The following is a 15,147-nucleotide window of genomic DNA, read 5'->3' as shown; positions in this document are numbered from 1 at the left end:
CATCCACTAGGGGGCGCTCAGTGTACAAACAGAGGGGCCAGGTGTGTTGAGGGGCCAACCGTCGTCACACATGTGAAGTTTCAAGTCAATCAGGCAAAGCATGAAGGAGTTATCATGACTTGATGTTCCATGGCAAAGGGTCAAAATGGCGGCACCATAGCGGCCACACCCTTCAACATAGAGAAAGCTTTCGATAACTTTGGTCAGTATCATCTTTGGATGCTGTCAAAGAAATTTGAAGTGCATTGGACAAAATCCCTAGGAGGAGTTCGTTCAAATACAACATGTGGAAATCACGCCAAACTGAGAAGAAAATTCAAAATGGCCGACTTCCTGTTTGGAGTAGACCCATGGTGCAAGAGACTCGAATTTCGGATCCAGCCGGAAGACTTTGGGAAGTTTGGTGAGTTTTTGAGCATGGGAAGAGGCCGAAATTTCGATTTCAAAAGTGGCAATAATAATAATAATAATAATAATAATAATAATTAATAATAATAATAATAAACAGTGCAATTACAATAGGGTCCTCGTAGGACGTTGCCTACTCAGGCCCTAATAATAATAATAAATAATAATAATAATAAGAATAATAATAATAAACAGCGCAATTACAATAGGGTCCTCGTAGGATGTTGCCTACTCAGGCCCTAATAATAATAATAAATAATAATAATAATAAGAATAATAATAATAAACAGCGCAATTACAATAGGGTCCTCGTAGGATGTTGCCTACTCAGGCCCTAATAATAATAATAAATAATAATAATAAGAATAATAATAATAATAAACAGCGCAATTACAATAGGGTCCTCGTAGGATGTTGCCTACTCGGGCCCTAATAATAATAATAAATAATAATAAGAATAAGAATAATAATAATAAACAGCGCAATTACAATAGGGTCCTCGTAGGACGTTGCCTACTCGGGCCCTAATAATAATAATAAATAATAATAAGAAGAAGAATAATAATAATAAACAGCGCAATTACAATAGGGTCCTCGTAGGACGTTGCCTACTCGGGCCCTAATAATAATAATAAATAATAATAATAAGAAGAATAATAATAATAAACAGCGCAATTACAATAGGGTCCTCGTAGGACGTTGCCTACTCGGGCCCAAAATATCTGTCACTGGAGGAAAAGTGGAAAGTCCCTCACAAAAATGCTCATTTATTCCACTGGGGGGCAGATTGGAGATCTTGAAAAAAATAGCCATCCACATGTGTTTATGATAGTATGTGTTGTCTATAGGACTAAATAAAAATTAAAAGTACATTCAGCCTGATAGGACCATTTTTAGCATTTATGAGGGTTTAGTGGCAGTGTGACTCACTCTCCTTCTTGAACAAAGCAGTGGCGTGCTCTGAATGAGCCTGTCGAAGTAGCAAGTTGAGAAAGAAAGACACAGACCCATGTGATCTTCTCCGGGCTCTAGGATTGGCTGCGAGAATCGTCCACACCAGAGACGGAAACAAGAGGAAGTGGAAGTGATCAAATGAAGTCTGTGACATTCCTTTGCTGATCTATTAATGCAAACGAGATGAAAAACAGACTTGGACATATTCATAAACCTCAGAAGGTTAAACGATGTGGATAGACTGAGCAGCAGCTGATAAGCTGCATGGGACTTCTGCGCACATGCATGCTCAATACGACATGTAGTGTTGTTTCAGCTGTGAGGCGTCACTGAGCGTTCTGTTTTTGGAGGTGATTTTACAGGTTAGTTTGGGATTTTGTGCGCGTGCGTGCCTGCCTGCCTGCTAGGGTTTCTCTCCCCACAGCTTCTGTCACCCGGCTGCTCAGAAGGTGAAAAAAGATAAGTCATCACAGATCTCACTTCATGAAGCTCACAGGGGGATCTTTATTCACGTGGTGCAAAAAAGTCATAGATGTAACAAAACACAGTCGGAATCCAATCTGAGTGTTCAGACAAAAACACATTTGCAAAAAATGCAATCTGAATCACATTTCAAACGACCTAAGAATGAGGCTTGAAACACATTTGGAAAATTTCATGCATCTTTTGCTGTCCAGACTTGCAGCATGGATTCAGATTCAAATCGTATGTCGTATACGTATGCACATATCTCTGATTTTTACAGGCAGTCTGAACAAGGCCGAAGTGTTGAGAACGGAACTGTAAAAATAGGTGCCGGCTTTGGTTGTGGAAGCAAATGCGAAGAAATATTGCGTGTGAGAAAAGCAGTCTTTCTTTCTTCTGTTGGTAGCCTAGCTCCTATCCCACTGAGACACATCCGATGCAATATCTGCATGTGTATGTGAAAGGCACTTTATTCTGTCTTTTGCTGCAGGGTTGGACATAGTGCTGGACCCTCTCGGAGGATCGGACACACATAAGGCCTACAACTTGCTGAAGCCTATGGGGAAGCTTATCACCTATGGTAGGTTAAAAATAGATATATTTTTATATATACATATATACTATATACATATATATATATATATATATATATATATATATAGTATATATATATATACTGTTTACATTAAATGTTAAGATCCTATTGTGTGATGGACAAGGGATTAGTGCACTTGGTTTCAGTACGGAGGGTTTTCGGCTCAAACCCCACCCCTGCCACTTTCCTCCATGTAATGTTGAGTTGCGTCAGAAAGGGCATCTGGTTTCAAAACTTGTGCCAATTCAACATGCAGATCCACCTCGCATTTGCTGTGGTGACCCCGGGTGCAAACAAGGGAGCACGTACTTATTAAGGTCCTACTGTTTTACAATTTATATATGTTCAATAAAGCCTCTCTATCAATGACTCAATCAATCATAAACAACATTTACTTTTATGAACTTTAAACAAGAGCTGAAGTTAGCTTTGAGTTAGTGGAAGTTAGTGTGCAGTGTTATCAGGTTACAAAAACAGCATTTCCAGTTTTAGAAGTGTTTATTTCTCGCTAGCTTTTACATGATATATGGCAAAAAGGTTATATTTAGACACAAAAGAAGTAGTTAGCAGCTAGCTAGACCAGGAAGTGATGTCACCACACTAACATCCGCTAGATGTCTTGAAAATCACTTCACAGGTGTTATCAGGTTACAAAAACAGTGTTTCCAGTTTTTGAAGTGTTTATTTCTAGCTAGCTTTTACATAATATGTGATAAAGGTGTTACAGTTAGCCAAAAATGAAGCAAAATTAGCAGCTAGTTCAAGGTTCAAGGTTAGCTTTATTGTCCCAAGGGAAATTTGTCTTGGGTTGCAATACTGTGGTTAGAATAATAAAAACACATACAGCAGTGTTCAGAATAATACTAGTGCTATGTGACTAAAAAGATTAATCCAGGTTTTGAGTATATTTGTTATTGTTACATGGGAAACAAGGTACCAGTAGATTCAGTAGATTCTCACAAATCCAACAAGACCAAGCATTAATGATATGCACACTCTTAAGGCTATGAAATTGGGCTGTTAGTAAAAAAAAAAAAAAAAAAAGTAGAAAAGGGGGTGTTCACAATAATAGTAGTGTGGCATTCAGTCAGTGAGTGTGTCAATTTTGTGGAACAAACAGGTGTGAATCAGGTGTCCCCTATTTAAGGATGAAGCCAGCACCTGTTGAACCTGCTTTTCTCTTTGAAAGCCTGAGGAAAATGGGACGTTCAAGACATTGTTTAAAAGAACAGCGTAGTTTGATTAAAAAGTTGATTGGAGAGGGGAAAACTTATACGCAGGTGCAAAAAATTAGAGGCTGTTCATCTACAATGATCTCCAATGCTTTAAAATGGACAAAAAAAACACAGAGACGCGTGGAAGAAAACAGAAAACAACCATCAAAATGGATAGAAGAATAACCAGAATGGCAAAGCCTCACCCATTGATCAGCTCCAGGATGATCAAAGACAGTCTGGAGTTACCTGTAAGTGCTGTGACAGTTAGAAGACGCCTGTGTGAAGCTAATTTATTTACAAGAATCCCCCGCAAAGTCCCTCTGTTAAATAAAAGACGGGCAGAAGAGGTTACAATTTGCCAAAGAACACATCAACTGGCCTAAAGAGAAATGGAGGAATATTTTATAGACTGATGAGAGTAAAATTGTTCTTTTTGGGTCCAAGGGCCGCAGACAGTTTGTGAGACGACCCCCAAACTCTGAATTCAAGCCACAGTTCACAGTGAAGACAGTGAAGCATGGTGGTGCAAGCATCATGATATGGGCATGTTTCTCCTACTATGGTGTTGGGCCTATATATCGCATACCAGGTATCATGGATCAGTTTGGATATGTCAGAATACTTAAAGAGGTCATGTTGCCTTATGCTGAAGAGGACATGCCCTTGAAATGGGTGTTTCAACAAGACAATGACCCCAAGCACACTAGTAAACAAGCAAAATCTTAGTTCCAAACCAACAAAATTAATGCCTCGCAGATGTGAAGAAATCATGAAAAACTGTGGTTATACAACTAAATACTAGTTTAGTGATTCACAGGATTGCTAAAAAAGCAGTTTGAACATAATAGTTTTGAGTTTGTAGCGTCAACAGCAGATGCTACTATTATTGTGAACACCCCCTTTTCTACTTTTTTTACTAATAGCCAATTTCATAGCCTTAAGAGTGTGCATATCATGAATGCTTGGTCTTGTTGGATTTGTGAGAATCTACTGAATCTACTGGTACCTTGTTTCCCATGTAACAATAAGAAATATACTCACAACCTGGATTAATCTTTTTAGTCACATAGCACTACTATTATTCTGAACACTACTGTACAATCAAAAACAACAACATGAAAATGAAGATGAAAATGAAAATGAAGTGAAATTAGAAGCTAGTGACACCAGGAAGTGACGTCACCATGCTAACATCCTCTAGATGTCTTGAAAATCACTTCAGAGTGATTTTCAAAACAGTGTTTCCAGTTTTAGAAATGTTTATTTCTAGCTAGCTTTTGCATAATATGTGATAAAGGAGTCATAGTTAGCCAAAAATGAAGTTAGAAGCTAGTGACACCAGGAAGTGATGTCACTACGCTAACATCTCCGAGCTCATACTATGGAAATAGGAAGAGAATGCAACTTTTTAACCTCTTAAAATACATCCAGGGTAGCCATCTTTGAACTTGTCTAAGGTCTGTGTCCCAAGAATGTTCCCTGTGAATTTGAAGACTCTGGCAGTAATAGGTAATAGGATTGGACTTATGCTGAGCAAAAACAGGCGAACGGACAAATAGACAGACGGATGGATGGACGGACATAACGTCTTCACAGTACCCGATGGCCATATTTGATGGCCTCGGGTAACAAATCTGTTTGCTGAATGTGACTCGGTTGTTTTCAGTATCCAGACAGATTCCCAGCAGTTGCACAAAGCAAAGTAAATCATAAATTGAAGCAATACTCCCAGTAAATAAGCTTAAAGCAGCTGTGGGTTTGCTGTGGAGTGAACAGCTTTCAGGTGGGCAGTCTGACCTCTGCACAGAGGTCAGCATCTTCAGTCATCCGTGGGAAGGCCTAGGCCAATCTGGAACTAGAATGCCTGCAAGAGTGGGCGGGGTCGGCATCCACAGAGAACAGGGCCCTCCTTGCCTTTGAGTGTTGCACAAAAAACACTACTCAGCATGGAGCCCTCACCCTTGCCTATTCACCCCGTGTCACCCCTCCAGAACCCCACCACCACCACTACCACTGCCACCACATCCTTCTTCTTGTCCCTCGTTCCGGCTGCTTCTCTTCCAGCTTATCAGAAGTATGCACGGCTGAACAATAGGCGTTCTATCCACACGAAACCTGGAATGTGTCTGAATGTAGCAGGGTGGGTCCCACTCTTTTCTCAGAGCATGCTTTGTGTCCCTCGAATCCCCCGAGAACATGAGAGAAAGGAAGACGGGGGGATGTGCCAGCAGTGAAAGCTGAGGTGTGAAAAAGGGTTTTCAAGGTGGTAGATCCGGTTGAGCCACCATTAACAACTGCGATCACGCCTGAAACCAGGGGTTGATTTGGAATGTAACCGAACAAGAAAAAGGCCAGTAATGGAGACAAGAGAGAGCAAATGAGGAAACGGGAGAAAGAGACACTTGAGGCAGATAATGTGACTGTAAATGAAATACACTTGAACACAATGTGTCGCTGGTGAATCACGCTGTACAGGTGGAGCGCGCCTGAGCCAGGACTAAACAAAACCTTCACAAATCCACATGCTTTCTTTATCGGACTGTCTCATACAGAAAGAGGTTTATTTCCCTCTTCAAGTACAGTTGGGAAGCATCCAACACGAGCCGTAATCTAAGAGGACAGAGTGCAAAGGGGTTGTATTTATTCACTCATTTAATCAGGGGTGTGTTTTGGGCATAACTTCACCAGAGTGTCATCTGCCACTTCCTTAAAGAGTCATGTGCATTGCTATTCAGAGAGCAGACTCAGGACATGACAGAAGTGAGAGGTTTTCCGGCAAGACAGCAGATCTACATGCAAAGTGTCAAAGCTCTCAGCAGATGATTTGAGGAGCAGCATCCACCCAAGCACCTCAGTCCTGGAACATCTCCCCTGTCAACCCAATCTTCCAACAGCTCAATGTGAAGAAGCAGCATCTCTACTCCTGAGTCCCTCCTGGGTATTCAAGCCGCTCACCCTTTCCATTAGTGTAAGCCAAGATACCTGATGGAGGTACCTCATTTCCACCAGTTGTATCCACGAGTCTGTTCTTTCAGTCATTTCCCAGAGCTCATGATCCAAGATGAGGATGGGAGTGTAAATCAACTGGCAAATCGAGAGCCTCGCCTTCTGGCTCAGCTGTCACTTCATCATAGACAGACAGAGGCCCTGAGATACTTGAACTGCTCCACTTGGACCAGTAACTCTCCGCTGACCCAGAGGGGACAATCCACCCCTTTCCTGACAGATGACCATAGCATCATATTTTGGAGGTGTTGATGCTCATCCCTTCACACTCAACCTCAAACTTGGCTGATGAAACCAGTTCAATTCATTTTATTTATATAGCGCCAAATCACAACAACGCTCCCTCAAGGTGCTTCACACCAGTAAGGTCTAACCTTACCAGCACACCCGAGTAAGCACACAGATGACAGTGGTAAGGAAAAAGTCCCTCTAGTGATAATGAGGAAGAAACCTCAAGCAGACCAGACTCAGAGAGGTGACCCACTGCTTAGGCCATTATAACACTTACAAGGTTCTTCCAAATTTTACAAGAATTTCTTTACAAACAGGGAAAAAAAAAACCAAAAGAGCGACAAAAACAGAGTCCTTAATTGAAATCAAAAAGCAATCCACCTTCGTCTTTAGGTGGTTGAATAGGTAGGTCTTGAAAAGGTAGGGCTTCCTGGGGTCAGTCCCACATCCTGGGGTGTAGGGCCAGCATCTGTTTAAGGTCTCGTCAGTGCCTCGGACAAAGACAAAAAAAAGCTGAATCAATCGACCGGAAAAGGGGCGGTGGTGTTGCTCTATACATAAAGGCAGATCTGATATGTACAATTGTAGAAGAAATGACAACTGTGGATGACATCATAGAAATTGTAACAGTGGAACTTGTACATGAAACATCTAAAAATATTTTAATCAGTTGTGTATACAGAGCACCAGACACTTGTGTTGTGAAATTTACAGATAGAATAATAGAGTTATTCCATCAAATTAAAAACAAAACACTTTTTATATGTGGAGACTTTAACATTAACATAGAAAGCTCCAGTTGCCAAAGAATAAGTGATTTTGTGAATTCAATGTATAGTTTGGGGTTATTCCACTTGATAACAAAACCAACCAGAATCACATCGCAAAGTGCAACGGTAATCGACAATATATTTACAAATAGATGAAATTATCAGGAATGGGATCTTGATGACAGATGTTAGTGATCATTTACCAGTCTTTTCAATATTTAAATATAAAGATAGGTACAAGAAAAAAACTGTTATAAACTTTAAAAGAGACAAGTCAGTAAAAGCCTTAGAGGCATTAAAATATGATCTTAAAAATCAAAATTGGGAAGAAGTTTATGTCAGTGATGTTAATGTAGCATATAACTCATTTATGAAAATATTGATGAAATCATATAATAAAAACTGTAAATTAATAGAAATTAGTAAGAAAAGAGTAAATAAACCATGGCTGACAAAGGGAATAAAAAATGCTTGTGCAAAGAAAAACTATTTATACAGGTGCTTTTTAAAAATGCAAACAAAGGAAACAGAACACAGAAACAAAAAATATAAAAATAAACTATTGACAATAATTAGGAAACAAACAAAAGATTATTATAGTGAACAATTAAATAAGAGTAAAGATAATATGAGGGCAACATGGGGAATTATAAAAAGTGTGATTGAAAGTGATGGAGCGAAAGAAACTATTCCAAATTACTTTGTCAAAGAAAATAAAGAGATATATGATATAAAAGAAGTGGCAAATGGGTTTAATGATTATTTTTCAAATGTAGGATCAAGTCTGGTGGGAAATAAACCAATAGTAGAAGATACATTACATACACTTGTAAATACGGTCAATAGTATTTTCCTGGACAATGTGGAAAAAGATGAAATAAGAAATATTGTAAAAAACTGTGTAAGCAAAAGATCAACTGACCATGAAGATTTAGACATGATGACTGTAAAAAGTATAATACAAACTGTTATTGAACCATTTACTTATATTTGTAATCTGTCTCTGTCAACAGGGATTTTTCCAGATGAAATGAAAATTGCCAAGGTAGTCCCATTATATAAAAATGGAGACAAACATAAATTCTCTAATTACAGGCCAGTATCATTGCTTCCACAGTTTTCTAAAATTATGGAAAAAGTTTTTGTGACAAGGTTGGATAAATTCACTGAGAAACATCATATTTTAAATAATGCTCAGTATGGATTCAGAACAAAACATTCGACAGCTATGGCAATTATGGAATTAATAGAGAAAATATCAACAACAATAGAAAATAAGGATTATTTTGTAAGTATTTTTATTGACTTGAAAAAAGCTTTTGATGTTATTGACCACTCAAGATTGCTTCACAAGTTACAACAATAAGAGGTATTGCACATCAGTGGGTAAAAAGCTACTTAGAAAACAGAAAACAGTTTGTTCAGATAAATAATATCAAATCAGAATTGTGTAATATTGCTTATGGAGTACCACAAGGATCAGTACTTGGACCCAAACTGTTTATTTTGTATATCAATGATTTTGTGAATGTATCTAATGTGCTTGGTAGCATTTTATTTGCTGATGATACAACGCTGTTTTACTCTGGATCAGATATACAGGAAGTAGCACAAGTGATAAAAACAGAATTGGAAAAGGTTAAGCATTGGTTTGATATAAACAGACTGTCACTAAATATTAATAAGACAAATTTCATATTGTTTAATGACAGAGCGAAAAAAAATAACGTGTCATTACAAATAGATGGAATGGATATACAAAGGGTAAAAGAAATGAAATTTTTAGGAGTCATAATTGATGAAGATCTTACATGGAAGTCACACATAAATTACATAAAAGGAAAAATAGCGAAAGCCATTGCTGTTTTGCATAAAGTAAAATATTCATTGAATAGTTATGGTTTATTAACATTGTACAATTCATTGATTTTCCCATATTTAACTTATTGTGTAGAAATCTGGGGATCAACATATACAACTTATATACAACCTTTGTTTATTCTGCAGAAAAGGGCTTTAAGGGTGATTAGCAACAGTGGTTTTAGAGATCCATCTAATCCATTGTTCATTAAGTACAGGGTACTTAAATTTCATGATTTGGTCGATTTGAAAATATTACAAACAATGTACCAAGCTAATAAAAATGCTTTACCAACAAACATTCAAAATATGTTTGAGAAAAGAGTAAGTAGTTATAAACTGAAAGGAACAGAAGTCTTTAGAAAACCAAGATACAGAACCAAAGTAAAAGAACGGAGTATTGCAGTAAATGGTGTAAAATTATGGAACAATCTCAACAAAGAAATTAAAGAATTAAGGTTGCTTAAATTATTTAAAAAACGTATTAAACTAGATGTATTAAGTAAGTATGAAACTATAAAATAAGTTAGTGGGCTGTAAGGAAGTAAAAAAAAAAATGTAATTTGTTAATAATGTATAAAATGTTTTAAGTTTAAAAATGTAACCTGTCAGAGATGTAATCTATTTAATAATGGTCATAATTATGAAATAAGTCAGTGGTATGTGACAAGTTAAAGAAATACAATCTGTTAAATAATGTTGAAAAATGACGCTGAATATTGAAAGATTGTATTGTAAAAAGGGGCAGAAAATATAAGACTTGTTCTTCTCTCTGCTCCTTTTCATTCTGGTAATGGAGATGCTTTATTTCTGCTTTTCTGTTTTTTTTTTCTTTTAAATGAATGAAATAAATAAATAAAATGAAAATGAAATGAAATGAAAAATAACTGCACCTAAGATATTAATTCACCAGCAGTAGAGGAACAGAGGGAATTACTAAAGTGTTTGCCGGCATCTCGCCCTGTGCTTCACTAACAGACCCAGAATTTAGATGTAGTGGGAGTGAGACTTGTTCCGTTGCTAATCATATACATTAAAAGGACAGGAAGCATACAGCTAACAGAACCACATCATCCGCTAACAGCAGAGATGCAACTCTGACGTCTGTAAACTGGACGTTTTACGCTTTTAAATTCTGTCCTCGCTTCCATGTCAGCTAAGTTGTAGCTCAGTGATCCACAGTGAGTGCTAAAGCGTATCCCTGTGTAACGGAGGCCAGCAGGTGTCGCTGTGCATATGTAGTTAGTAAACCTCACTCCCAACAGCTCAGAAGGATTCTCTGGTCACAAGGCCAGAGCTCTGAGTTTTAGCCTTCTGGTTAGAGTGTCCGATTCCCATTCTGAGGATCGTGAGTTTGCGTCTCGAGGTGAGCGAGTGGGCGGAGCCATAACAACACAACGCAGAGTGCAGCCGCGACACCCGTATATACAGTCATAGTGTATATACATCATGAACCCACTGATGTAAGGTGTATCTGAGTACTGTGCTGCAAAAACAAGCAGAAATCTCTACAATTGACTTCACGCCGGGGTTTTGTTGCACTATAGCAAAATCACGTTCTGCTGCCTCACGATAGCAGTGCTCCAACAGTGCGCCTGACCACACCTAGATGGCCTTTAGCGTACTCTCTCAGCGTCTTCTCTCTCTTTCCCCCTTTCTTTCTCAGGTACAGCTAATATGCTAGCAGGACAAAAGAAGAACCTGATAGCCGTGGCTAAGAATTGGTATCACCAGTTCTCCATCCACACACTCAGTCTGATCCAGGGAAACAAATCTGTGTGTGGCTTCCACCTGGGCTACTTGGATGGGGAAACAGAGCTCATCAGTCAGGCCATGAGCACCATCCTGGATCTTTACAAACAGGGCAAGGTCAAGCCCCATATCGACTCCACCTGGCACTTTGAGCAGGTTTGTGTCTGCTTACGGTCGCATTTACACATGAAATTAACTTCGAGGTGCAGATTGTTAAGGATAACACACATTGGCTATCGTAACATTTGCATGTGTTTTAAAAGAGGGTTGACATGAGAAGACATATGGCATGTGACAACAGACGCATCAGTGAGTTTGTTTGGCCTACTTTCCATGTTAATGTTAGCTTTCAAAAAAAAAATCCCTGCAACACGTGTTAATTTTCTGATGGCATGAATTTGTATCTTTTGTTGATAGATCCAGCTGAAATGTACCTATAATGATTTTAACATGTCACGTATTGTGAAATGTCCAACATAATGTCGTGCATGAAGCCTGGGTCTTCCCAGATAAAACCTGCAAGCCTGTAATTAGAGGCAAGCCTGCAAGCCTGTAATTGATACTCACTGCACACTTTATCTGTTTTATTGCATATTATTAAATATAGCTTGTGAGTTTTTATAAAAGATAAGACAATGCACCATTGTCAGATGAATAACTGGAAAATACAACATGTGTCACAGTTTCTGGCTTCAGTATAATGCATTGGACATTATGAAGGTGACATATTCCTGCATTATATGCCCACGTGGGCTCTGACAGCAATATTTTGTAATAGCTGGAGATGTAGAAGGACTGCATTTTCAGCTAGCAGATGCTCAAAGCACTTTATATAATGATGCCTGACATTTATTTCCTCAGCCAAGGCCTGTACCATTTTTACAGCCTAGTGGACTGAGACCATGCAGATTAATTGTCTTGTCCAAAGATGCAAACAGGCAGCATGTGCAGGATTTGAACCCAGATCTACATATTGGAAGTGTCCTTTGCAAAATAGATATTGATCTCAATAAGACTAACCTGGTTAAATAAAGGTTACAGTATATTAAATTATCCACAGGACTCCCTGCTCTATGTAATTGTCTGGGAGGAGTGAAAATGTATAATTTCCTGACTCTAAAACTATCACCTGTGCCACTCGTGTGTGCCAACTGATCAGTTGCATGGTGGCGTTGTTCAGCTGGTTACTTTTTTTCATACAGGTTGGACTTTGGCAATAATGACAGCTGGATCACAATGATGAGGAAGAAATGTTGCCAAACTGGTCTACGGATTTCCTCTTGTAATATGATAATTTCTGCTCCCTTCACTCAGTGTGATCTAACGTCTGAAAACACACACACTCAAGGGTAAAATAAACTCATTTGTACTCACCATTCAGGTCACATGGAACATGATTGTTCTCATTATTCTGATCCATTTTGTATTGTTACTTACGGTGCATCCAGAAAGTATTCACAGCACTTCACTTTTTCCACATTTTTTAATATTACATCCTTATTCCAAAATGGATTACATTTTTTTTTTACTCAAACTTCTACACACAATACCCCATAATGACAATGTGATTAAGTTTTTTTGTTTGTTTTTTTAGGTTTTTGCAAATTTATTAAAAATTTTAAAAAACTAAGAGATCACATGAACATAAGTATTCATGGGCTTTACCATCAATCTCATAATTCAGCTCAGGTGCTATCAGCTGATGATCCTTGAGATGTCCACCTGGGGTAAATTCAGTTGACTGGACATGATTTGGAAAGGCACACACCTTTCTACATATATGGTCCAACAGTTGACAGTGCATGTCAGAGCACAAACCAAGCATGAAGTCAAAGGAATTGTCTGTAGACAGGAGACAGGATTGTCTTGAGGCACAAATCTGGGGAAGGAAGCAGAAACATTTCTGCTGCTTTGAAGGTCGCAATGAGCACAGTGGCCTCTATCATCTGTAAATGCAAGAAGTTCAGATGCACCAGGACTCTTCCTGCTTGCCGCTCGTCTAAACTGAGCAATCGAGGGAGAAGGTAAGGTGACCAATTACCTGCTGGTCACTCTGTCAAAGGTCCAGTGTTCCTCTGTGGAGATAGGAGAGCCTTCCAGAAGGACAACCATCTCTGCAGCAATCCACTAATCAGGCCTGTATGGTAGAGTGGCCAGAAGGAAGCCACCCCTTAGTAAAAGGCACATGACAGCCCACCTGGAGTTTGACAAAAGGCACCTGAAGGACTCTTAGACCATGAGAAACAAAATTCTCTGGTTTGATGAGACAAAGATTGAACTCTTTGGTGTGAATGCCAAGCATCATGTTTGGAGGAAACCAGGCACCATCCCTACAGTGAAGCATGATGGTGACAGCATCATGCTGTGGGGATGTTTTTCAGTAGCAGGAACTGGGAGACTAGTCAGGATTGAGGGAAAGATGAATGCAGCAATGTGCAGAGACATCCTGGATGAAAACCTGCTCCAGAGCGCTCTGACCTCAGACTGGGGCGACGGTTCATCTTTCAGCAGGACAATGACCCTAAACACATAGCCAAGATATCAAAGGATTGGCTTCAGGACAACTCTGTGAATGTCCTTGAGTGGCCCAGCCAGAGCCCAGACCTGAATCTCTGGAGAGATCTGAAAATGGCTGTGCACCGACGCTCCCCATCCAAAATGATGGAGCTTGAGAGGTGCTGCAAAGAGGAATGGGCAAAACTACCCGAAGATAGGTGCACCAAGCTTGTGGCATCATATTCAAGAAAACTTGAGGCTGTAGTTGCTGCCAAAGATGCATCAACAAAGTATTGAGCAAAGGGTGTGAATACTTATGTACATGTGATAAATATGTAAAAAATGAAACTTTATTCATTTGTTAGGGGGTGTTGTGAGTAGCGGATGCACCATATATCTTGTGTGAATTTGGAGATGAAATACTGTGAAACAAGTCCGTTGCTGGCCAGGAATTAGAAATTGGTGGCAGTTTCCGCAAAATCTTAATCAGCTTATGTTTAAACCTGGAACAAAGGTTTCTGTTTGGAAGACAGAGGTGATCCAGCAGGAGTGTGGGGATATAAAAGCACAGTAAGGCTGGGCAGTGCATTTGAATATAAACAGCAAAACCTGGAAATTGATTCTAAACTGGACCAGAAGTCAATGACGAGATGCTATCATAGAGGAAATGTGGACTCGCTTTCATGTCCTCATCAAATTGAGCAGCAGCACTGAATGCCATTAGCAGATGAGCGAGGTATGGCTGGATACATCCTGTGTACAGATGAATACGTAAATCCTATATAGGCCATGAGGTCCACTGGTGCCGGTGTTTAGCCCCAGATTCTGTAGCATGAAGCGAATAAGAGTCTATGTCTCCTCTTGGATGTCCTGGTAGTCTATTGCAAGTTACTTCCCCAGCCAAGGCTGGTGCTCATTTACAGCTGGGCGGACTGAGACAATGCATGAAGTGTCATATGCAAGGACACAGACAGATAGCATGATTGAGACTTGAACACAGGACATATTGGTAGTTCAGCTTCTATCTACTGAGCAACGTACTCTGTGCACAAGAATTTACAACAATTCAAATAAAATGGTGAAAAAACATCAATTGCTTTCTCAAAATCCTTAGATTAAGTTAAAGGATTGATTTTAGATTAAACTTACAAATGAGGAAAAAGTCAAACTTGACCAGATTTGAATTTAAATGTGTTGCCCAAGTTCCTATTAATTAGGTGACTGTAGAAAGCCAGATGTTGGAAGTTGCTGTCAGGGGCACTGAGAAAGTCAAGTGTCTAAACCTCACAATCTCAGTTTAATTTTTATGACAATCAAACAAATTAAACATAATCTCAGGTTTTAATATCTTGTAGGCAGTCGAATAAAGGCTTTAAAAAGTTGTGGTTTAAAT

At 39.0% G+C, this 15,147-nt stretch overlaps 1 protein-coding gene across 1 annotated transcript in view; it reads left to right on the top strand.

The window, feature by feature from the left end:
- The window catches only part of vat1 (vesicle amine transport 1), a 116,708-nt gene that overhangs the window by 87,864 nt on the left and 13,697 nt on the right, over positions 1-15,147 (top strand). Inside the window, exons 4-5 of the mRNA XM_034191081.1 lie at positions 2,318-2,407; positions 11,173-11,414. Of these exons, the coding sequence (XP_034046972.1) occupies positions 2,318-2,407; positions 11,173-11,414 (332 nt within the window). The remainder of the gene's footprint in view (positions 1-2,317; positions 2,408-11,172; positions 11,415-15,147) is intronic.

Source organism: Thalassophryne amazonica, chromosome 16 (genome assembly GCF_902500255.1).
Source record: "Thalassophryne amazonica chromosome 16, fThaAma1.1, whole genome shotgun sequence".
NCBI lineage: Eukaryota > Metazoa > Chordata > Actinopteri > Batrachoidiformes > Batrachoididae > Thalassophryne > Thalassophryne amazonica.
Note: the sequence above shows the minus strand (reverse complement) of the source record. Positions and strands in the feature narration are given on the sequence as shown.